At 40.8% G+C, this 25,240-nt stretch overlaps 1 protein-coding gene across 1 annotated transcript; it reads right to left on the bottom strand.

Moving 5' to 3' along the window:
* Positions 1-5,116: 5,116 nt before the first annotated feature.
* LOC122666551 (AP-4 complex subunit sigma) lies at positions 5,117-25,106 on the bottom strand. The gene is made up of 4 exons (XM_043862564.1): positions 24,926-25,106; positions 24,611-24,697; positions 5,545-5,613; positions 5,117-5,414 (listed from the first exon to the last, which is right to left on the bottom strand). Exons 1-4 carry the CDS (start codon positions 25,064-25,066, stop codon positions 5,280-5,282), a joined length of 432 nt encoding a protein of 143 aa, XP_043718499.1. The 5' UTR covers positions 25,067-25,106; the 3' UTR covers positions 5,117-5,279.
* Positions 25,107-25,240: the final 134 nt, after the last annotated feature.

Genomic DNA, 25,240 nt, shown 5'->3' with positions numbered 1-25,240 from the left:
ATATATTTATAAGTATATATGTATTTCATATATACAATATAATATATTTCAATATTTCATATTATATGTAATAATTTTATTAATTTATATGTAAAAAATAACATATTGAATACCATATATAGGTATAATATCGAATACCGTACCAAATATTATACTGCATAAAAACCGTACCAAGTCAATATGGTATCGATATGAAAAATTCACCATTTATTCGGTACGATATGATAACGGTATGGGGTATTTGATTTCTGTACCATACCGAATACTGGTACCATACCGTATTGACACCCTTAGGTATTAGGCATCCAATTTTTTGAAAAAGGTTGTGTTTGGTATGCATTCTTGGAATGTATTCTAGGTATCTCAAAACAGGCTGTAGCAGGTGGAGAGATGGAGCAACGTCACATCATGCGACCGAGGTGAGCTGTACGGGACACCTCGGATGAGGGTCTGGGCCATGCCTGGCCGGCTTGGGTATGGTGGTCAAGCAAGAACATCCTGGTGGCGCCATGGGGGTGTGAGTCATAATGGTTTTGATATGGAAGTATGGTAACTTGACTTGTTTAGCTACACTTGTTCATTGACTGTTGTTTTCAAATCAAGTGACACTAGGGAAGTGTTGATCCAGGGTGGTTGTGTAGTTGGGTAGCTTCATGCCTTCATTGAAGCCCAATGATTTTCTATTTGTGGTAATTACAAGCAGGTGTGGAGTTGAAACAATTTCTCTAAAGTGGCAAGATGCTTGTGAGGTGGAGATTTGTTGGGTTTTGACTCGCATTTATTGAATAGGGATTCGCATGAGTTGTTGGACGTTGGCTTGCATCTATTGTATTAGGACTCACATTGTAGCTTGATGGTCAAGCTATGTGAGTGAGATGCAAAGGAAGAATGCTTGCATAACAAGCTTTGTACCTCTATATATTTTTAGGGGAGACTCAAAATGGGAGAGAGATAGGAACAAGCAATATGCAAGATGTGAGGCATGAGAGTGGATTCTTCTTGGATTAACTAAAAGAGGGTTTGGGTTTTGGGATTAAATTTAAGCCATGCGTGTACTATATTTTTTCTCTTAGTGAAGAACAGGGGATCTCTCCGTGGATATAGACAGATTTTTACCGAACCACGTAAATCTTGCTTGTTGTTTTTGTTTGCTTGTGTTTCTTCCTCTTGGGTGTGCTTTGCGCCTTTATCAGTCGTGTGTCGATCCCAACACTACCGAGGTGCAAACTGATCCCTACTGAGCCATTGAACACCAGCAAGGCTACTATGTTGACATTAGACGGTTTAAGCATGTTGACATTGTTGGACTTGTGTGTCCATCAAACTCGGTTTGGTCCGGTTCAATCCGGTTTTACTTTGTATTGAATTTTTATACATTTTAGTTTAATATTATCACATGCAATATAAATTTTTTGAGCATTATGTGTCCGTAAGTTTTACTTAAAATGGTAATCACGACTAGGGTTTGGGTTGGCCGCCCTTATCAAATGGTTGTCGCATTGGGTATGCCTAGACATGTGATGTCAGGGTACGAATGCGAGTACTCACATGTTTGATGTGTGTATTGACGAAGAATCTACTTTGTCGATTCCCTCATGTATTACTGTCAAATGTAGGAAGGGATAGACATGTATCACCGACACCCTTTACCTGAGGGAACCCTGTCACTGCAAAGTATGATCACATTCTTTGATTCATTAATGACTGAAACTCAAGCAAATCAAAGTTGGTGTTTTGGGAATGCGTGAACATTTTCAGTAAAGGAGTTATTCAACATGGTCACCACTGCCCGATTGGGGAACACCAAGATTTGAGACTGTCTATGTATGGTCGGATCAGAATCTAGATCTAATGCCGATTTGAAAATGATTTTGCAAAAATCTATTTTACATAAAATAATAGATTATATATGATTATTTGAACAAAGTATTTTATCGAGTTTTGCGAGACCCAATTAGATGCACAGACACTCTTATATGGACATGTGCTATGGATTGGGGTTTGGCAATACATGTGTACATGCCCGGCCTAGATTCCATAATGATGGTGTTGATTAGTGGGGGGGTTATATATGATAATTTGTTATCATATAGGGAGTTATTTGATATTTGCTAATTTAATTGGTTCTTTATTGAATTAATGGATATGGTGCTAATTGTAATTATCTATAAATATTAAATAAAGTAACTAATTAATATTTTCCCTATTAGATTCTGCTTCTTCACCTTTTTGAAGCACTTTAAGTTTAAACAGAACTGTCAAACTGAGAGAGAGAGAGAGTCAGAGTCTCACAGGGATTAATCTAATCCTATCAGGTTTTTTAATGAAACCCTAGCTCTATATAAGGGGACTAAAACGCAGAGGGGGGGTAGTGCTCCACGTTTTGACCTGGCCCCCTCTCTCCTACGTTTTGGTCTCTCTCTCTCCCTCTTATGATCTCTCTCCTTCTTCTTCTAGTTTCTCTCTACTGCAATTGAGAGTTAGGGTTTGAGAAACCCTAGATCTGTGCTGAAGAATTTGGGAGCATCTGGGATTGACTTGAAGAACCTTGGTAGCACCATTGGAGGTTCAGATCTGTTTATTTGGAGCGCTCATTGGAGGAAGAACCATTGTCTATTGGAGAAGCAACACTTGAGGCTCACCAGGTTAGCAATTCTTTTGATTCCTCCTGTTATTAATTATTAAATATTCATGGGATGCGAATAGACCCGAATCGATTTATTTTCGCTGCGCATTCAGGTATGAGATGGATCCCTCTTGCCATGTGATGGATTAGAGATGATTTTCTCTATCCCTTTTGCGTTCATAATTGCATGGGACACATGAGGGAAGGAAAAATCCTAACAGGGATGCACTAGGGTTCCCATGGGCAACCATGGGAAACCCTAAAATTAAAATGGGGCACCCATAGAACACCATGGGCTAACCCAGGACGTGCAATACCCTGGTTTATAATTGGTTTCCCTAGGGAACCATGGTTTTATCCCTGAACCGTAGTTTGACCTACAGACGTCAGTTAATTAACCCATTTATTTAACTCTTTGTTTGTTATCTTACTTAAAATTTCGAAAAAAATCATATCTTTCAATCCAGAAGTCCATTTTTCGCAAACCAAGTGTCGTTAGAAATATTAAACCATGAAAAAAATAATTTTGTGAAATTAAAATATGTACTATTCAATTACATTAAAATTTGGATACCGATTTGGTCAATAATATGTTTGAAAATATGCACCAAATGGGGCATTTGGCAGTATTTTACATAAAATAATGGCCAAATCATGTTGTTATCGCTCTATTTATGAATACAAGGTTTAGGTTTATAATGACAAAACAAATATCTTTTGAAAGTTCAGATCAATTCCAAAATAATCAAATAAGTCAACCACACCTAGGGACATTTTAGGCATTTTCAATAATAACAAGAACAACATCATAGCCTTATTTCAGCTTAATGGAGTCGGCTAAATGTATCCTAAAGAATCAGCAAAATAATAATAAAGAAGTAAACATCGACACAAATTCTAAATTTTAAAAATATGAGATGTACTACGAGAGCTCTAGAATACTCAATTCATCATTGTCAAAAAAAATTCCCAAAACGACAAAATACAGTGTCTATAACCCGTTGTCAAAAAAAATTCTCAAGGTGACAAAATACACAATGCCTACGTCCCTCATCTTTATCGCCTGTGGTTCTCTGCCTGGTACAGTTCCTGCGGCTCCCTAATAAGGGGAACTGAAATGACCATTCCACCCCTGACTGAACACTCTGCCCAGATGGAATCCAGCCCCCTCTTATGAGCGGCACTAAGAGAACTATACCGGTTAGGGGAGATATTTTTCCCACTCTCTCTAATACATCTCTCCCTGTCACACCAATAGGAAACCTCCTTAGATTCCTTCCCATCTCTTGCTCCCCCTCTCTCCCTTACCAATAGAGAACCTACTCTCTCTTTCCATGTCTCTCTCCCTCCCTTACCAATAGGAAACCTCCTTATATTCCTTCCTCTCTCCCCTCCTTCATTCCCTTGCTCTCCATAATACGTCTCTCCCACTCTTACCACTAGGAAAGCTACTCTCTTTCCATCTCTGTCATGTCTCTCCAATAGGAAACCTTCTCTAGCTATTAATATATTCTTTCAATCTCTCTGAGCAGTCTCTTCCTCCTTTAACAATTGGAAACATACTCTATTTCCATCTCCCACTCCCTCTCTTACCAATAGGAAACCTCCTTAAATTCCTTCCTATCTCCCCTTCCTCCTTTCTTTTTCTAAATAGATTCCCTCACTCTCACAAATTCGTCTCTCCTTCCCTTACCAATTGGCAAACCAATATAGGAAACCTACTCTCTCATTCCATCTCTTTCATATCTCTCTCCAATAGACAACCTTATAAATAGATTCCCTTACTCTCTAATACGTCTCTCCCTTCCTGACCAATAAGAAACTTACTCTCTCTTTCCATCTCTCTCATATCTATCCGATAAGAAACCTTCTAAATAGAATCCCTCACTGTCTAATACGTCTCTCCCTCCCTTGACAATAAGAAACCTACTCACTCTTTCCAGCTCTCTCATGCATCTCTCCAATAGGAAACCTTCTATGCTGCATTTGTGCATGAATGTCCGGCCATATCTAATTGCAGCATTTAACCATGGATTGAAGTAAAAGACAACAAAAGGTAAAAGAGGTTAAAAAAACCTGCAAAACATCAAGGGAGAAGAAGCTTAAACTTGGCTTGCTCAGATCTCACTTTCCCGGCCGTTGAATCTTCGATCAACTATGATGGATGTGTATATTACTCCAAAGTGGAAGTGGAATGAAGGAGTTGGAAGGTTTAAAGTTCAAGTGCAATGAAATAATGAAAAATGCAGTTTTTCAGGTCGAATTGGAATCACCGATTGGGAATCACTCAGGAATCAGAATAAGGGTCCAGCTGAATCAGCCGATTCTCTCCCCCCCCCCCCCCCCCCAATGACCCCACCCTTCAATCCGATTCAGATTCTTCAATCCATGGTCCGAATCGTTCGACTTGTCAACTCATGACATACAACATTTTATCAATACACTGCCCAAAAAAGAAAAAGAAAAAATATATTTTATCACTACGAAATATGAGAAAAAACTGGTATGGAATACACCAATGTGCTGTGCAACAAAGCATATCATTACTGAACATCAACAGGGGTGGCAGAAAAGGAAAGGGGAAAAATGAAAAAGGCTAGAACAGAAGCCTAAATTTGATACATAAGAACCAACTATGACTTCATTGAAATAGTTAGGAAGCTTTGTCCATCAATTGAATTGGAGCCAGAATGTTCGACTTGCTCGTCTCAACAATACACCCATTCATGACCATTTCCTCCAACATGAAATGTGCCTTCTCCAAATGGAACATTATGTCCAGCTCACACTGAACAGAGAGGAGTTAGAAATCCACCAATTGCATGAATTTCTTTTACTTGATATAACAGAAACAGGGAAGAATGGAAAATTCAGTAGAAGATGGGTTATAATATGTGAAGCTTAGTTATGGGGCTTACCACATTGCCAAAATGGCGGTCCATGGTTTCCACTAACAGATGTATGAATTCCAGAATAGCTAGCTCATTCTGCACAACATAGAAGAAAGGAAGAGATCATTAGTGCAGTTGTAGTCATCTCAAAGAGGAGATTAGGAAACGTGACGAAACATGAGAAAGTTGATAATTAGTCTAACTGCCTGCTCCTCTACTTAAAATACTAATCACAGTTGGGGAAGAAAAACATGAAGTTCCTGAAGAGCTGAAAACCAAAAGGGGGATTGTGTATAAAGGGCCATTACCCAGTGCTGGTCCTCACACCTTATGCGGGGGTTGTCTATTGATAAAAATTCAGATAAGTAACAAAAATCAGGCTGCAAATTATATGAGTTTGCAGATCAACCGCCATGGCGCTGAATGTAGTTAACCAAAAAAATGTAGTGCTTGCTCCAAAATAGGTGTTCATGTGATCCACCTGCAACACTCCCTTTGATTTGATACTTTACATGTTGCCAAACCAGGTCTCTTAAGAGATTTTGAGCATCCATAAAATGCCCAAAGTATTTCAACCATGAACAAAACTGAATGTTGGGTTGGCATAGCCCCACATCACAAACACTAAATCCTAAACCTAATTCAGTTATGTAGAAACAAAGACTTCAGAGTAAACTAAGTAGCACCCTAGTAAAATGTTGATCAACCATGTAGTCCCAGACCAGAACTACTAAATCCCAAGGCTTGAACTAATTCAGTTCTGTAGAAATCAAGAGTTCAGACAATAACCTAACTAGCACTACCAGGGATGCTGAAAAGTAGTTTGAAATGGAAACATCTCAATACATAGGCAGTTAAAAGGGAAAGACACTATATTTTTTGTATCAGTAATTCCCCCCCCCCCTCCAAAAAAAATTTAAGAAAAGAAAAGATAGATGTCTATTTCATGATTTTTGAAAACAAGAGATGGGAGCGAAGACTCTGGAAATTTTCCAAACCTTGCTCTGAAAAAATTGTGATGGGTGGATGATCTTAGAAACAGGCAATTAGTTTAGGATATAAACTGGCTTTTCAAGGTTGAGGGAGAGAGAAACAAGCCGTATAAAGATGGCTAAAATCCTTTTAGCCACATAAAAGGATAAATTCTTCTGTAGATGACCCAAAAAGTTAAGGATCCAGTGGTTGCTCACGCTCAAATGTAAATATTCCTAATGTTATAAGATTAAGAAAATTTACACTAACCAATCAAAACAGAAGGGGGGGGGGGGAGAATAAGTCGAAAGAGCTTCCAGAAGTTCCTATTTCTTCCCTGTATAAGATCCACAAACCATTGTCAAGCAAAGCAACCCTGGTCACTCAACACCATCTTATCTTTGCACCCTTCTTTTTCTTAAACCCTTTACAAGATCGAGGACCCACATGATTCCAATATAATGATGATAATGGTGATGAGCATGAGCCAAGGACGAAGATGATGACAATGATGACAAGAGGAGGCTATAGTGACTGATCAAGTATTAAAACTTTCATTTCCCATGGTTAAATAGTACGGACAGCAACAAATTGGTTTGGGTACAGGTTGGGGCTGCCCTAAACACAACCCTGTACAACTTAGCAACCAGCCTAAGCCAATCTCCCAAGAACAGAACAGGGTTTTAAAAATCGGATCAGAATCGGTTGATTCGACTTGGAACTGATTCCGATTAACTCCGATTCTACGCATATTGAGTCCAACTGGGTTAGGCCAAGTCTGGTTGAGTCTAATTGATTCTGGGACGATTCAACTCGGAATCCATGGAGACCAATTCCGTATCCGCTTCCAAGTTTAAACTTTGCCCAATAATGGGTTGGGGCAGAGCAACCTAGAAAGTGAGGGATCAGAAGTATGACAAATCAGACAAAGCCACTGCTTCATGTTTAGATTGGAGAGCAAGCTTTGTTTCTAAGGCTGCTGGTTTCATCCGTGGGAGGGCTATTCATCCATCATCATTCTAAGATGCCAACAAAAGAAAAGAGAGACTGAAGGTAGCCAAGATAAGTAGCGTCCTTAGCTTTATGACAAAACACATACCTACTAAATAGAACGGGACATCTGAGTGTGGGTACTTACAAAAGCCTTAACTCGTACCCTTCACCGAAAATACATTAAGTTGATCTACCTCTCCCATTCAAGACCTTTAAGACCACAAGCACCAAAGAAACCCAAAAATACACTAACTTCTTAACATGAACGATTAGAAACACATAATTTTCACTGAGAAATAGAAATTAGCAAGAAATTGACCCCACATCCAATGGTGTAACCATTAAGATAAAACAAACAGCATCAAAGTCAACTATCTTATGGGCTGACCATTGGACTGAGGCAAACAAGATGTTGAGCCTGGGTTCTGAACCTCTCCGTCGAAAGGAGAGCTGCAGACTGCTAATCTAGAGCCCCATAACCACCCAATGGATATAAAAGAATCTCCTTTGAGAACCAAGTCTCAATCTGAACAATTGCAAGATTATCAAGCCCTACATTAAATAATATAGGATCTACTCTAAGTTTTAGCTCCCACCTGAAACTGTTAGCAGAACCGAGAATAAGAGAATTAGAGAATAGCTTATTAGTTTCATTGATAGGTAAGCCCTCTATTTATGTATAATACAAAGGGAAAGGAATACCCCTAACTAGCTGACTCTAGAAGAGAAACAGTCTATACCTAATGAAATAAGAATTAAACTACCCCAAAAGGACCAGAATACCTCTACGGTATTCTGGATTACATATTCCAACACTCCCTCTCAAGCTAGATTATACAGATACCAAAAGAAGCTCCAGCTTGAACTAATAAGAGAAAAATAAAAAACTCCAACATTCTAACACTCCCCCTCAAGTTGGCACATATAAGGCACTAATGCCTAACTTGAACAAAATGGGAAGAAACAGAGTTGCAATAGAGTCCAGCTTGACAAATCAATGAAGCTCCCAAATAAACCTTTAAGAACTTGAAATAATTGATCTTCAAAACCTAAACAAACATGATCAGCACACCAAGACTGGAATATCTTCCAAATAAGGCAGCTTTCAACAACCTTCAATAGCTATCCAGTAATGAATTTCAAATTGTCATAGTGACATAAAAACTTGAAGATAAACAATTAGGGCAGGTAGGCAGCGGAAACAACTGAATCAGGCAGCGGAAAAAACTGAATCAACCCAATTGTAAGTCCTCAAATAGGCAAGCAACAACCAAATATCTTCAATACTCTTCAATCTTTCAATCTCCCCCTTACGGAAAATTCAACCCAATAACGAAGGATACCCAACGGCAAAGGTGGAAATACTGATCTTCTATGTTTTGCACATATATTCCTGCAAGTTCTGCTTTCTGCAATGTCTGCAAGTGTACTGTACATAATCCCCCCCCTCACATGTAGTAGTACACGTAAACATAACGGAGATGATGTAAGAGATAATGGCAAAAGTATAATGTCCCAGAATTTTCCAAAGGTGCTATGGGAAATGAAAAAGGGAGGAATGGCAAATTAGAGTATACTATAAACTTCCAAAGTTGATATGGGTAAATGCCAAAGGTATGGTATGAGATATGGGTAATTGAAGAAGCAGTGGGATAAAGAATCATGGAGTAATGCAACATATCAATTTTCAACCTTCTTCAATCGATCAAACAAACTTCTTAGATGGAAACTCCTGCAGAGGAGAATCGAACACCAAACTCCAATATTCAGATCTGATTTAACGTAGAAAAAAACAGATCTGAGTTTAAATAACAAAAAGGTACCAATCTTCAAAACTTGATCGACTTCCCACAAGGAAGAACCAGTGTGCAAAACTCCAATCTATAAGCTTCCAGAAGCTGAATAGAACTGATGAAGATATCTGGGCAGAATTGATGTAATAAGCTTCTAGAAAATTGGATCAAATCTGAAGTAGAGAACAATAATGCTTGGAGCTATCTCCCATAGTAAGCTGAATATAAACATGTAGAAAAGCTTCACACAACTAAACCGATTTGTAGTCGCAACCAATAACCATGAAACAACTGTTGTAATACCAAATAGAAACTGATCTCCAAAGTAGTAGATTCAATTCTTCAATAAGGTGAAAGAACTTCGATCTCCAATATTAGGCAGACACAGTCTCAAGAACAGGGCAGCAGTAGTCCTTATGAAGGCAGCATTAACATGTTAACTAGTCATGCTTACAGAAGCCAATCAACAGAACCAGCAAGGGATGAATTAAGGCTCAATAGAACCAGCAAGTAGAAGACAATAACTCAGCAGATCCAATAGGAATTGATGCAGCCAGCCACATAGGAACCCAAAAAAAAATATAGGTTGATAGTTGGATTGATGAAACCTGAATTTTTCAAAAAAAAAATACTCCAAGAATGATGCTGATATTAGGGTCAAGTACTCCTCTGATGTTGATAAAACTCCCCTAAAAAAATCAGCAAGATAGGACATCTCTAACCCTAAGGTCGATTAGAGTCAAGGTTTTGTAAAAAACCCTAAAAGTTGAGATCGATTCTAAGGAAGGGGGCTTCAAAACTTGATGATGACTTGTCAAAGATTGATGATGTCTTGTAATCGATGCTATCCTCAGCTGCTTGAATGGATCTCCAATTCGAACAACCAATCTCTTGTTGTGATTGAGACTTGATCTTCAAGAGGGATAAACACCAAAGAATTGCAGAAGAAATAGGGCAGCAGCTATTGCAGGTAGAAGAAGTTCTTCAAGCCATTAATTGAAGTAGATTGTCCCTCTTGATGTTAGAAACACCTCCAAAGAACTCCAGCAGCATCAAGCAACCCTAACCCAAAAATCGATTTGTGTTAGGGTTTTGTAAAACCCTGAAAATAAGGATCGATTGGGGTTAGGGGTCTTCAAAAATTTGGAAAGAGGCTAATATTGAGGTCGAGTGGTATTTGAAGGGGAAGAAATCAACCCACAAAAAATCAGCAAGAACAGAAAACCATACCCCTAAAATTCGATTGGAGTCAGGGTTTTGAAAATACCCTAGAAAAAAAAGATCGATTGGGGTAAATCAAGGCTGGAGAAGAAAAAAAGGAAAAGCGAAGATGGAAGAAGGTAGATAGATGCTGGGAATGGATGCAGAGGAAGCTCCAACAATGGAAGATCAGCCTTCAATAGAGAGATATCTGATCTTCAAGGAAACTAGAGACCTTCAAATTGCAGAGATTGTTCCAGCAGATTTCGATTACAATTTTGCAATGTAAAAGAGGTAGATTGGGAGGGTAGCAACTAAATCATTGGATCATCACCTCATTAGTGCTGCCCTCTTACAAGGATGAAGAAAAAAAACAGAAGAAGTAGAAGCCGAGAGAGGGAAAAAAAGGAGGGAGAAGAGAAACGATGGTGAGGGGGTGTTTTGTAACCCTAGATCAGATTATGAGGCTCTGATGCCATGTTAGCAAAACCGAGAATAAGAGAATTAGAGAATAGCTTGTTAGTTTCATTGATAGGTAAGCCCTCTATTTATAATAGAGGGAAAAATACAAAGGGACAGAAATACCCCTAACTAGCTGACTCTACAAGAGCAGCAGTCTATACCTAATGAAATAAGAATTAAACTACCCCAAAAGGACCAGAATACCCCCACGGTATTCTGGATCACATATTCCAACAGAAACTAAGTGCAACAAAATTCATAATGCCATGACACTCATTGAAGACAACCAAACACTAAATGATGCAGTGCAAGACCAGCTTAAATAGAGAAAAGGCCAGCCCAACTAGCCCCACAGCTTGCTAAAATCAGGCCCATAATCAATGGTTTTGACAGCCTCACGTTAGGTCCATAAGCTCTTTTATTTTCAGCCTGTTTGGATCCATGTTTGTTAAGTCACTTAAGCCCATATCAAGCCCATCTATCAAGTTACAACTTAAGCCCATATTTTGGCCATTTAGCCATCAACCAGAAGCACTCAAGGTAGATCTTTTAACAGATTTGTGGGCCCCATGTGGAAAGATGGCATGGAAAAGATGGAAGCTGCCAAGAGCTTAGAGTTCCTAATTCTATTAGTTTTTATTCCCTTGAAATGCTACTTAATCAATAGCTAGGCTAAGTAGGAGTTTCTATTTTCATTGCTTAGTTTCGTTTTTTAAACTTGCTTGGCAACCAAGCTACTTCCCCATATAGGGAGTTTCTATTATGGTAATGGAATTATGCTCATTATAAATAAAGATGAAGGGCCACATGAGCCACGGTTTTGAGTATTTAAACAGATCGTCTTCTTCAATGGAGCAGCAGCTCTTATGGTGAAACAAGAGCAACCCTAGGTGGTGAAGCCAGGTCATATTCCACCCCCCCCCCTTTTCTTCTTCTTCCATTATCTCTCTTAGTCTTACTTTCTACTATTCAGTCAGTTCCTTTACAGCAAAGGAAATCATGGTTATTCTCTTAGGTTGTTTCACTTTTATCTTGGATTTTATAGATTTTTTATCACTTCTATGTTGTTGTAACATTTTCTGCAGGCTTCCCATGCTGTCCAGTCACCCACGGTTTTAACAGTTCAGTTTCTTTTATTGTTCAGTTGGTCCTCTTGTCAGTCCAGGATTTTAGTGTGATATTTGATATTCCTTATATCTTTCCATACAGACCTGTCCATTGAATGTTCACTGTTTGCATGCCTTTTGTGACTTTTTCTGTTAACGTGCGATTCTGGGTGCAGGGAAGTAACCTTCTATTCTAAACAATCCAGCCCAGGGATTGATCCCTTCTTTTAGTATATTGTTGGGAAAATTACATGATTAGCTATTTTTGGGTTTTCATTTACAAAACTGTCCACCCTATGTTTGAGTTAACAAAAATAGACAAAAACAAGTTAAGGTTTACAAAACTGGATAAAATAGTGTCTCTCCCTCCCACACTTACTTTTTTAGACATTTTTACCCCTATCATTGCCTTCTCGCCCAGACATCCTCCGTTCCTTGCAACCCTACCCTTGTCCCAGCCACCGCCATTCTCTGCTACCCCAAGTAACAGAGGGGGAAAAAAAGAGATTTTTTCAGAGGGGAACTGCCGAGGAAGGAAGGAGAGTCACTGTTTTGTCTAGTTTTATAAAACTAAACTAGTTTTTGTCTATTTTTGTTAACTCAAACATAGGGTGGACAGTTTTGTAAATGAAAACCCAAAAGTAGCTAATCATGTAATTTTCCCTATATTGTTCTTCTCAGATAGTCCTTTGTGTGCCTTAGATTTGATGATCATTTGACCTTGTTAGAATATATAGGCCAGAATACCGTAGGGGTATTCTGGTCCTTTCCTCCTTATGTTTTATTCTTTCTTTCCTTGGTTTAAGGGCATATATGTCCATGTAATTCTGTTTTATTAGTATAAATAAAGGGCTTAGGGAATCAAATTGATTCATTTAAGCATTAATCTCTAACATGTTTTGTTAACATGGTATCAAAGCCACAATTTCTGTGACCTGTTTTCAAAACCTCCCCCCCTCCCATCGTTTTTTCTTCTCTTTCCCTTCTCTCGATTTTTTTTCTCCCCCTTCTCCTTGCTTCTTCTCCCTCTCTAAGGGCAGCACTGCAGAGGTGATCCGATGATCTAGTTGCTGCCCTATTCCCACCTCTTTTTTCCCTTTTCAATGACCTAATACTCCTGCTCGATGGCTGCTGCTGGTTCTCTCTTGCGTTAATTGGAGTTTCCAAGTTTTTGAAGATCAGGCCCTGATATTTATTGGGACTGTTTCTCCCTATATTGGAGCCCTTCTGCGACACTGGCCTGCTGCTATCAAGCCTCATACAGGTGCTGAAGACCCCTTCTCCCCTTCGATCTCCTACTTTCAGGGTTTTCTTCCAACAAAACCCTGTCCATTACCGATTTGGGATAAGGGCTGCTTGCGGCTGCTGCTGCTTCTGGATTTTTTTTCTTCAACAAGGCCATTCTCTGCAGGCTCTTGGACAGATTCAAACAGGCTTCATCTGCAGCAAAGTTTTTTGGGTTTCCCTTCCCCCATCGATTTCTCTTTTTTGGTTTTTTCCAAAAACCTAACCCCATCGATCTTGTGGGGGGCTCCTCTATTGCTGCTGCCTTTTTTGGAGGTGTGTTTCCCATCACAGAGGGGCACTCGGCTCTGCTCTCAGCCCTTGGCTTAGCTTTTTTTTGGGACTTCTCTACACAACAGCCCTTCTCGGCACTATGGGTGACTCCACTACTACTTCGACTGCCACCTCTGATCAGGTTAGCCATGATAAGTCAGATTATCATGATCTTCATCCTAACCCTATCAAGTTAGATGGCAGCAACTACCTGCTGTGGTCTAGATCTGCTTCTTTTGCAATTGTTGGACGTGGCCTCACTGGCCATATTGATGGCTCTATACCTATGCCAACTGCTCCTGGTGCTGGACTGCTGCCCAGACTAGATGGCTTGCCCACAATGGTCTTCTTATGTCCTATTTGGTTGGCTCTATGAATTCAGACCTTGCACAGGGATTTCTCCTCCTTGATACAGCTTCTCAGATTTGGTCTGCCTGTAAGGAGACATATGGGCAGCTTGGTAATGATGCTCAGGTTTATGAACTTCGCAAGAAAGTCCTTCATACTGCTCAAGGGGAATTAACTGTCTCTAAGTATTATGCCACTCTCCGCAGCCTTTGGCAGCAATTGGACCATTTTTCGGATTATCTCCCTAACACACCTACCAACATAGCTGCCTATAAGAAACATGTTGACAAAATCAGGGTTTATGACTTCTTGGCCGGATTGAATGTTGAGTATGACCAAATTCGTGTTCAGGTGTTAGGCCATTCTCCTTTTCCCACACTTGAACCGTCTTATGCCCTGGTCTCTTCAGAAGAAAACCGTCGGGCTGCTCTGTTACATCCTCCTGTTTCTGACAAATCGGCTCTCCAGACTGCTGCCCAAGCTCTTACTGCCCCTGTTGGTCCTTTATCTGTTGGTGGTTCTACTCCAGGCCCTGTTACTTGTGACCATTGTCACAAGCCTTATCACACCAAGGACAAGTGTTGGAAGCTTCATGGGAAACCAGTTGACTTTGAAGCCAAGCGGGCTGCCAAGAAGAAACCGAAAGGCAAGGCAAATCAATCTGAATCTGTTCCTACAACCCCAGCTACAGACATTGGTCTATCCCAGGACGATCTACAGGCCTTCCTTCGTGTGCTAAGGTCTTCCGTTGCTACCGCTGCCTCTACTACTTCCACTGCTACTGCCAATTCTTCTACTCCTTCAGGTTCAAATTTTGCCAGGTCGGGTATCCCATTTGGTGGTCATTGTGCTTCTATGGCTTCTCATCCCTGGATCATTGATTCCGGGGCTACAGATCACATGACTGGTTCATCTAGCTTATTTCATAGATATTCTCCCACTTCTGGGAAAGACAAGGTCAAAGTGGCTGATGGTTCCCTTTCTTCCATTTCTGGAAAAGGAATCATCAACTGCACTTCCACCCTTCCCTTGTCTTCTGTTTTACATATTCCTAATTTTACTACTAACTTGCTTTCCATGAGTAGTATTACTCGTGATCTTAACTGCAAGGTAAATTTTTTCCTTTCCCATTGTGTTTTTCAGGATCTGGCATCTGGGAAGACGATTGGATTGAGTAAAGTCCACGGTGGTCTGTATCTGCTTGATGATGGCTGTCTCTCTCCACCAGTACCTTCTCCACTACATCAGAACTCCTTGGTCTTTTCTGAACTTTACCAATGGCACTCTCGATTAGGTCACCCTCCATTAGGAATTTTAGCCCATTTATTTCCATCTTTGGTCACCAAATGTAACAAGGATAACCTTTTTTGTGAGGCTTGTGTTCTGGCCAAACAGACACGTACATCTTATTCTTTATCAAATAAAAGGAGTTTTCATTTGGTGCATTCGGATGTTTGGGGACCTAGTCGTAAAACCTCTATTTCTGGCCATCGTTGGTTTGTCTCATTTATTGATTGTCATTCTCGAAATACTTGGATTTATCTTCTTCAAACTAAAAATCAGGTTTTTTCTTGTTTTCAACATTTTCATAAAATGATCCAAACCCAGTTCCAGGCCTCTCTCAAGGTTTTATGGAGTGATAATGGCACTGAGTATAAGGAATCCCAATTTCAAAAGTACCTTGCTGATAATGGGATTATACATCAAACTAGTTCTGGCCAAAATGGTGTGGCTAAAAGAAAGAACCGCCACTTATTGGAAGTGGCAAGAGCATTAATGTTTGCTCGACATGTTCCATCCCAATATTGGGGTGATGCTGTTCTCACTGCAGCTTACCTTATTAATAGGTTACCTTCACGAGTTCTGCATTCCCGTAGCCCATCTGACATTTTACTTGGAGATTCCTCTTTTGTGGTACCTCCAAAGGTATTTGGCTGTGTCTGTTATGCTAGGGATACTAAGTACCCTGGCAAGCTTGAACCCCGTGGGTTGAGGTGTATTTTTTTGAGTTATTCTCCAACCCATAAAGGTTACAAGTGTTACCACCCTCCTACCCGTCGTACTTTGGTCAGTATGGATGTGGTTTTTCATGAAACCCTTTCCTATTATTCTTCCCCACCTCTTCAGGAGGAGAGTTCTAGTGAAGATGTGGTTCATACTCTTGGGTTTCCCCTTACTTCATCACCTATAGTTACTAACCAACCCTCCCCGGCTGCTGTCCAGCCTCCGGTGGCTGCTGTCCAGCCCCCCGTGGCTGCTGCCCAGCCTCCCGCGGCTGTTGTCCCTTCACCTGAGGGGAATCTAATACAGGGGGAGATCATGGAAACAAGTGGTGGTAATATTCCTATCAGGGGGAGCTGACCCCAGTACAGAGGACCATTGACAATTCCTCCATTCTCACTTATAACCGGAGATGTTCTAACAAAGGGCAGAATCAGTCCACTGCAGCACCGATACCCATCCAGTTGCCGACTCAGGATCCAGATCCTCCTTCTCCTGGTGAGCCTTCCTCTTCTGATCTACCCATTGCTCATCGCAAAGGTACCAGGACCTGCACTTTACATCCCATTTCCCGTTTTGTTTCTTACAGTTCTCTTTCTCATTCTTTTCGTACTTTTGTTTCCTCCCTTTCTTCTGTTTCCATTCCTAAAAATTGGCAGGAAGCATCTACAGATGGGAAGTGGAAGGCAGCAATGTTAGAAGAAATGAGAGCATTGAACAAAAACAATACGTGGGATCTTGTAGCTCTTCCTCCAGGGAAAAAACCAGTGGGTTATAAATGGGTGTTTGTAGTCAAGCAGAAGGCAGATGGTACAGTGGATCGGTACAAGACACGTCTGGTTACTAAAGGCTTCACTCAGACATATGGCATTAACTACCAGGAGACTTTTGCACCGATAGGAAAACTCAATACTGTAAGGGTATTGCTATCCTGTGCAGTGAACCTTGGATGGGATCTTCAGCAGTTGGATGTGGAGAATGCCTTCCTCCATGGTGAACTAAAGGAAGAAGTATATATGGACATTCCTCCAGGTTTTTCAAGTCCTACTACCAAGGGTAAGGTGTGTCAACTAAAGCGTGCACTCTATGGCTTGAAGCAGTCACCTAGAGCTTGGTTCGGTAGATTTCACAAGGCTATGCTTTCAATGGGCTACCAGCAAAGCAATGTTGATCATCCCTTGTTCATCAAACGTGTGGGTGATAAGGTTACTCTCCTCATAGTCTATGTTGATGATATTGTAGTGACCGGCAATGATGGTGATGAGATCAAAAAGTTGAAGTTGTTTCTTGGCCGTGAGTTTGCAATTAAGGATCTGGGGACTCTGAAATATTTTTTAGGGATAGAGGTTGCTCGCTCTTCAAAGGGCATATTTCTGTCCCAAAGAAAGTATGTCCTGGATCTACTGTCTGCGAGCACTCCCATAGAAGCTACGACAAGACTCAAGGAGAAAGAGGGCACACCAGTTGACAAAGGTCGTTATCAGCGGTTGGTGGGCAAACTTATCTACCTCTCTCACACTTGACCAGACATTGCCATTGCAGTTAGTATGGTCAGCCAGTTGACGCATGACCCTTATTCTTCTCATATGGAGGTAGTCCTTCGCATCTTACGATACTTGAAGTCTGCTCCGGGACAAGGAATACTTTTATCTCCCAATGGTCATCTGAAGGTTGAAGCATACACTGATGCAGATTGGGCTGGTTCGAGTGATAGGAAGTCCATCTCTGGATATTGCTCTTTTGTAGGTGGGAACCTTGTCACCTAGCGTAGTAAAAAACAAAATGTGGTGGCAAGGTCCAGTGCTGAGGCTGAATTCCGTGCGATGGCTTATGGTATCTGTGAATTGTTGTGGCGTTGCAAGATATCGGGGATGCTGTCCAACTTCCAATGCTGTTATATTGTGACAAGAAGGCTGCCATTAGCATCGCTCATAATCCTGTCCAACATGACCGTACTAAACATGTGGAGGTGGACAGACATTTCATCAAGGAGAAACTTGAAGCTGGCCTCATCTGTGTTCCCTATGTGAAGTCTACTAATCAGCTGGCTGATGTGTTCACGAAGGGGCTGAGTGGGAAAGTGTTTCATCCTTTTCTAGCCAAGTTGGGCATGTGTGACATTTTTGCACCAACTTGAGGGGGAGTGTTAGAATATATAGGCCAGAATACCGTAGGGGTATTCTGGTCCTTTCCTCCTTATGTCTTATTCTCTTATGTTTTATTCTTTCTTTCCTTGGTTTAAGGGCATATATGTCCATGTAATTCTGTTTTATTAGTATAAATAAAGGGCTTAGGGAATCGTATTGATTCACTTAAGCATTAATCTCTTATATGTTTTGTTAACAGATCTCTTGATTGGACCTCTTGATTGGAAGTTATGACCGCTCTTTCTAGTTATTAATTTCTGTTAGGCCTTAAGTTGCTATTTCTGTTACTCCTCATTACAACAAATCCAACCCTTGGATCAGTTTGTCCTTCGGAGGGTCTACTTTTCATATTAAGAGGGCTAACCAATCCAAATATCAGCCCCATCCGATGTAGGATCTTGTTTATTTACCTCTTTCTAATTCTGTCATATTGTGTACTGTTGGGATTGCTATGTTTCTGTCCTGTGGGCATTGTGTTTTGTTATTCTTAACTTATCTAACCTAGAACATATCACCAAATGTCGTAAGTTTCCTAGAGAACAACCATTTTTATTATCTTCTTTTATTGCATAATTATGGTCATTCTTGCTGTCAATCTGTGATACTTTCTCTTAATTATAGAAATGTGGTGCAACTCAAGTATTATGAACAGTGGCAAATCTGTAATTTCATAACAATTTAGAACTTAATAAAGGTAAGAAACATGTGGTGGCAGTACTGTAATATATTAGAATCAAACTATAAGAGAAGGAAAGCAAGTGAGTGGAGTGTAATGACTAATGTGTCAATGGAACGGGTAAACTTGGAATTAAAAAAAATAAGGATATAAGAAACCAAAGGACAAAGAGAAGGGCAAAACAGGGAACTGATTTAGAAAATTAACATCGTGGATAGGGGATGCCGTCCCTAACCTTCAGACAACTCTAACAGTGGCAAAGAAGGAAGTCTTGTGGCAGGAGAACTCTCTCGGGAGGGCTTCAACCAGCCAGAAATTAAAGGGAGATGTCAGTAATTGGGAGCCCTACTGAATGCTCACCTTCAGCAGTTCAATCGGAGAGAAGAGAAGACAACCCAAGCTCGCTAATTGGTCCCAAGCAGTAGTTGCAGACCACAGATAGGTCTCAGGAAGGATTTCAACGACCAAGGACTCAAGATTAGGTTCACCTATAACAGGGGAGCTTATGTTCCAAATTTCAGAAGCAACGATTCAAATTCCACAAAGCTCTAACATGTCATTTCTCAATCCACAGTACCATAATCACCAGAGAATAGGGACAACATAAAAGGGAGAGAGTAATAAAGGAGCTTAAAAATGGAAAAGCAAGGAAAATAGGGAAGAGGTGTTAGAAAAGCAATGCCCAGAATGGCGATTTTGCAGAAGAAAAACTAAGAGAAAGAGAAGAACAAGCACAATACAAGACTTATGTGGTTCACCCCCAAGAAGGAAGGCTACTTCCACAGCCAAGCGATAGAACGATTTCACTACTTCTGTGAAGCAAAATACAAACCCTCAATCTCCCATCTCTCAAAGAGATAACAACATTATATAAGAAAACCCTAACCCAAAAAGTACAAAACTGCCCCTAGAGACCCACCCAGTCTGGTTCGGACTTGAACCAACATATGTCGAAAATCGAAATACATATCAAATCGAAGATCTCGATGAGCTCTATAAGAAACAGAGCCTACGGCACTAATGTATGCACTTTTTGGCCATTCTGGCGCGTTTCGAAGGCAAACCGTGTAACGCCCTAAGAATACGGCCTAGTACCAGCCCGCCTGGGAGATCGTTGAGGTGTCCCCACCAAGACACGACTCAGTACCAGGGGGTTTGGGAGATCGGTGAGGGGGTGCAAACTTAGTCCCACATCGGCTAGGGAGGGAGATCCTGAGCTATTGATAAAGAGTAGCCTCCTCTACTTGGTATGACGCGTTTTAAAGCCTTGAGGCCTAGTACTGGCCCGCCTGGGAGATCGTTGAGGTGTCCCCACCAAGACACGACTGAATATTAGGGGGTTTGGGAGATCAGTGAGAGGGTGCAAACTTAATCCCACATCAGTTAGGGAGGGAGATCCTGAGCTATTGATAAAGAGTAGCATTCTCTACTTGGTATGATGCATTTTAAAGCCTTGAGGCCCATTGCAGCCAGAGAAGACAATATCATGTCAATAGAGGGGTTGGGTCGTTACAGTGGTATCTGAACAAACTCCCGACACCGGTGGGGGTTTCATAGCGGGACGCTGTGCCCGTAAGGGGGGGATAATGTAACGCCCCAAGAATATGGCCTAGCACCCGCCCGCCTAGGAGAACGTTGAGGTGTCCCCACCAAGACACGGCTGAGTACCAAGGGGTTTGGGAGATCGGTGAGGGGGTGCAAACTTAGTCCCACATCGGCTAGGGAGGGAGATCCTGAGCTATTGATAAAGAGTAGCCTCCTCTACTTGGTATGACGCGTTTCAAAGCCTTGAGGCCCATTGGGCCAGAGAGGACAATATCATGCCAATAGAGGGGTTGGGTTGTTACAAAACGGCCCGCAGAAGAATCACCACAGCACTTTATGGACTGAGATCAGGCTTCACCAATAACAAGAGGAACAGGGAGGAACTCACCGAGAGAAAAAGTCCCTGGTCTGATTGAGAGAGAGAGAGAGAGAGAAGGCATACTGCCACAATCACAACACATAGGTAACACTGACCCAACTTCTTTCGATCAATATCAATCTAATTTGTATTGGATTACATGTTCAACAAAAAGAAGAAGAAAAAAAAACTCACTTCAGGTTCAAATCCTGTCCCTGCCTAATCACTTGAGATGCCCTTACATGATAATAGAAACCCAACTAAAATGGAAACTAAACAATCTAGGCAACATCTCAAATATGGAAACTACCAAAATAATTCCTACGTAATCTATATCTACCCACTCAAATATGATGAAAAATAACTAAAAGATTGCATCCTATAGTCTACCAGCCCCCTTTAGACCAGAAAACCGGGTTGGACCGGTTGCAACTTAGCTTAGGTCTCCACATAGGGTCATTCCGATCCAGCCAGGCTAGGGCAACTGCATCAGCTCGCCTCCTTTGAAAATAACTCGACTTCGACGAGTTCGGATGGGAACCAAGGAGGCCATCTTAGTTAACACGTTGGAGGAGGAAGGATCTCGTTACACTCTTGAGCTTAATTTCGGAAAGATCTTTAGAGGGGGGAAAACTTCATTTATATGTTGTTATGCTAGAAAGAGTAGGTATTCGCATACCCACGATGTTGTGCCTTCTTATCAAACAGCCACGGTCGACCAAGAAGAATGTGACACATCTTTAGAGGGAAGACGTCATATTATACTGCATCCTCGAACTCACCAGTAGAGTATGTTAGCAAACAGCTATCAAAAATATTGAGATTAGTGTTGTTTACCCATGCAACTTTATAGGGATTTGAATGTGGCTCTGTCTGCAATCCAAGCTTACGAACAACGTCTACAGAGACTACATAGTGCAACTACCCCCATCAATCACCAAACTGCATAATTGGCCTTTGCAATTCACGCGGGTCCGGCAGATACTGTTGCGGCACCAATCTTCATCCTCAGAGATCTTAAAATGTCAGGCTAGGTATGGAACAAACCCAACCCAGTCAGGATCACAGTTACACTCAAATCTCAACACTGGTCTCAAATTTAAAACAATGATACAAAATAGGACTCAGGTCTAAGAACAGTAGGTTATATAGGTTTCCTAATCCCAAACAATACCCTACAATTCAGAATAAAAGTCCCAACCCAGTAGTCCAACAATCAGCAGCATTACCAAGGGTGTCACAGGTCAGAACTGGGTACTAACAACCAGAAAATTACACAGTCCAAAAATGGTAACTATGTGACTCAAATGGGATCTATTTTCCCATCGAGTTTAGGCCTCCACAGGGTGAATCACTTATGAAAACCTCAGTCCCAAACTATGGGTGTTTGCTGACATATTACAAGTTCACAGAATTAGAAACTTAGTGAATAAAAATCAAACCAGCCAGCAGATCAGCCTCAGATTTTGATCGAGTGGAGTTCCGGTGGGTCTGAGATAACCCACCAAATCTTACCCCTGTTGGATGAATGGGGTACTGAAACCAGAGACTCGAACCAACAACAGAAATAGAAAGTAGATGTAGCCGCAGGGTCTGGTCTGTCTCCCCTTCAGATCAGCAGTTGATTCAGCGGTGTTGTGGAACTCTTATGCTTCAAGGATGAGTGAATAACTCCAGAAACAAGTCTCGGGTATTTTGTTGCACATCAGAAAATTAAACTGAGAATAGAAGGAAGGAGATCGAGTGGAAAAAGAGAATAGGGAAAGACAAGGATAGAATGGGATGAGTCTCTCACTCTTCCCTGGGCCTCTCACCTCACTGCATCTCACAGCATTGTATTGCGCAAAGCAAAAAATCATTCAATTTCATTAAAAAAAAAAAATTTGTGAGGACCTAAGGTCCATTACATTATATAGGACAAACTTGCCTAAAATATAAAATTCCAGCAATGGGGATAAATAACTTATTCCCCAAGCAAAGGACTGAAATAGAAACTCCTAAATAAAAGCTAAGCCTACTTTCCAAATCTGAAATTAGAAACTAAGCAAAAAATAGCAAGTAGATGATATGCTGGATTATTTCTTCTCCACACAATCTGGTCTTGGGCCCCACAGGATCTTCTAAAAGGATTCCCACACAAGGTAATATGGGCTGCGACACTGTTCGTGTGAACAGTACCATGAACAGTGTTTTGGGTCTTCAATTCAATCTCCACCAGCTGTCATGGGCCCACTAGAAATCTAAGAATATCTCCTTCATCGCTGGCTTGATATGGATGAAATAGGACAAAATATAGGACGAAATATCACCAAATATAGGCTGCTCAATAGCCTCAATTTATGGACCAGTTGTGAACCAGTTTTGGAGCCCCAATCGAGAACTTGGACTACATCACCTTATGAGTGGGCAAATCAGGACGAAGAACATAAAAAGGTTGTCGATCTCCATCACTATCATTGTTGCTGACTTCACCTGGCAATGTAAGCTACCAAAGGTTGGGACACTGAATAGTTATATGTCCATACCCCTTACACATAAAACACTGAATAGTAACCTTCATCATTACAGGAGGTCTTCCAAAACCATGCCGAGGTGGAGAAAATTGCCGGATAGGTCGTGAAGATGTCATAGACGAACCACTTGCCTGTGACTTGCTGAATTACTTTACTTGGGGAGAAGACTGTTGCTAAATGGAACTATCACCCCTAGGGAAAGTATCTGAGAGAGTCTTCCGAGTGTACGGCCTCTTCAGACTTTCTTAGTTCCTTGTTCTCTTCCATTTGGGTTTTCCACACTCTTGATTGTGAAACCATGTCCTCTCACCTTTCCTAATGAAATACCAAATAATTTTCTCTGAACCTTGTTGGCCTTGTTGAGAAGTGAGCACCTCCCTTAAAGGTGAGACATCATCAAGACCCCTGGTTTGGGTATCACATCATTTTTATTTTTTTTTTCTTTTTCCTCTTTCTTCCTTCATCCCCATTTTGGCGAATTTCCATTATTGGTCCACCTAGTTACGTACCCACCTTTCCATTTGGCTACTATGTGTTAGTGTAGCAGTATTTCAATGGAACGTCTAACAGATTGGATACACAATATTGGAACTCCACATTTCTACATGATAACGATGTCATTTCTTATTTTGCCAATTTTATTGATTTAACACTTGAACGAATTGGCATTGATACTGTTAACTAGAACAGGTGTCACCCTTCCTAAAATATTAAACCATATTAAAATTAACGCTTTCTCTTAGATTTAGCAAGTGGGAAGGCACAAGTAATTTCTCATGAGTGATTTTGGGTCAAAGGACTCGCACTATGTATCTGATTAATATTTGAATCATTACGATGCCTTTGCACAGTTTTCAAATATCTGTACCCTTGTTTCTATGGGAACCTAGGCACCTAGCATTTCAAGGGTGACCAAGTGCATAATCATCACGATTAAACAAATGCATGTAGGTTGGTACCATAAAAATAACATCCACAATATTTATTTAGTGCAACCTGGAATGTTTCTGGTTCAGGGATAAAGTAAACTGTTTTGTGGTCAATAAAATAAAGCCTACATGAGAAAGTCTCTTTTCTAATCCTACACTACATCATCACAGTTACTAACGTCCATATAAGGTGGAGGGCCAAGTTTAAATCTCAAACACAAAGCTGAGGATGAGGAAATTTTTCTATTCATCCTTCGTAGAATTACATTATTAAAGGGTTTGTTTCATGATTTAGATAGGTTTCCCAAGTACCACAGAGCTACAAAACACGGATGGCCAAGTGCTATCAAAATCTAGCATGTCATGCCAGGTGAGTGGAGCAAGCATATAAAAATAGCACAACATTCATGCTGCATCAGACAACCACTTATTAGATCTCTTTTCTGCAGCAACTGCATTACAAATAAACAGTGTGGGGGGTTGGGGAATGTACCTCATCGTTGTCAACTCCAACCAAGAAAAACAATGATGCATATCGCCTGTAGACAATTTTGTAGTTACGATGCTCGACAAATGAACACTGAGAAAGAAAGAAAAAAAAAAAGACATGGTTTGACATCAGTAGCAGAAAGAGGAAAACATCAGCAATGTCAAGGAAATAACCCAAATCCATCAAATCGAGGAATAGCTCATAGTGCCCATAACGGAGAAATGTCAACAACAGAAGTCTACAACCCAAAATCGTAATACAGAAAGGAAAGGCGAAATCTAAAACATGGTGAAGCATGAAAGAGACAGAAATAGGAACCTGATTTTCTGTACGGGCAAGGCATTTCCGGACGATTTCACCCTCGAGAGCTCTTCTTTGTTCGAGAGTGAGGTACTCGTAGTATTGGGCAAGGCGGGTCTGGCCTTGCTTGTTCACTAGCAGTATGAATCTGATCCCCATCTTCTTCCCTGTTTCGGAGCTTGTGCTTCCCGGGAACTGAGAAAAGTAGCTACTTCGCTGTCATACGGATATATGCGTGGGAAGGTTAATTGTTCAGAAAGCTCGTGCTTATGTCCGAACGTGTTGATTTTTTTTTGGGTTTTTTACGATTACCACCCCAAAATCTTTACTATC

The sequence above is a fragment of the Telopea speciosissima genome, chromosome 7, assembly GCF_018873765.1.
Source record: "Telopea speciosissima isolate NSW1024214 ecotype Mountain lineage chromosome 7, Tspe_v1, whole genome shotgun sequence".
NCBI classification, from domain to species: domain Eukaryota; kingdom Viridiplantae; phylum Streptophyta; class Magnoliopsida; order Proteales; family Proteaceae; genus Telopea; species Telopea speciosissima.
This window is presented reverse-complemented; position numbering and strand designations above follow the sequence as displayed.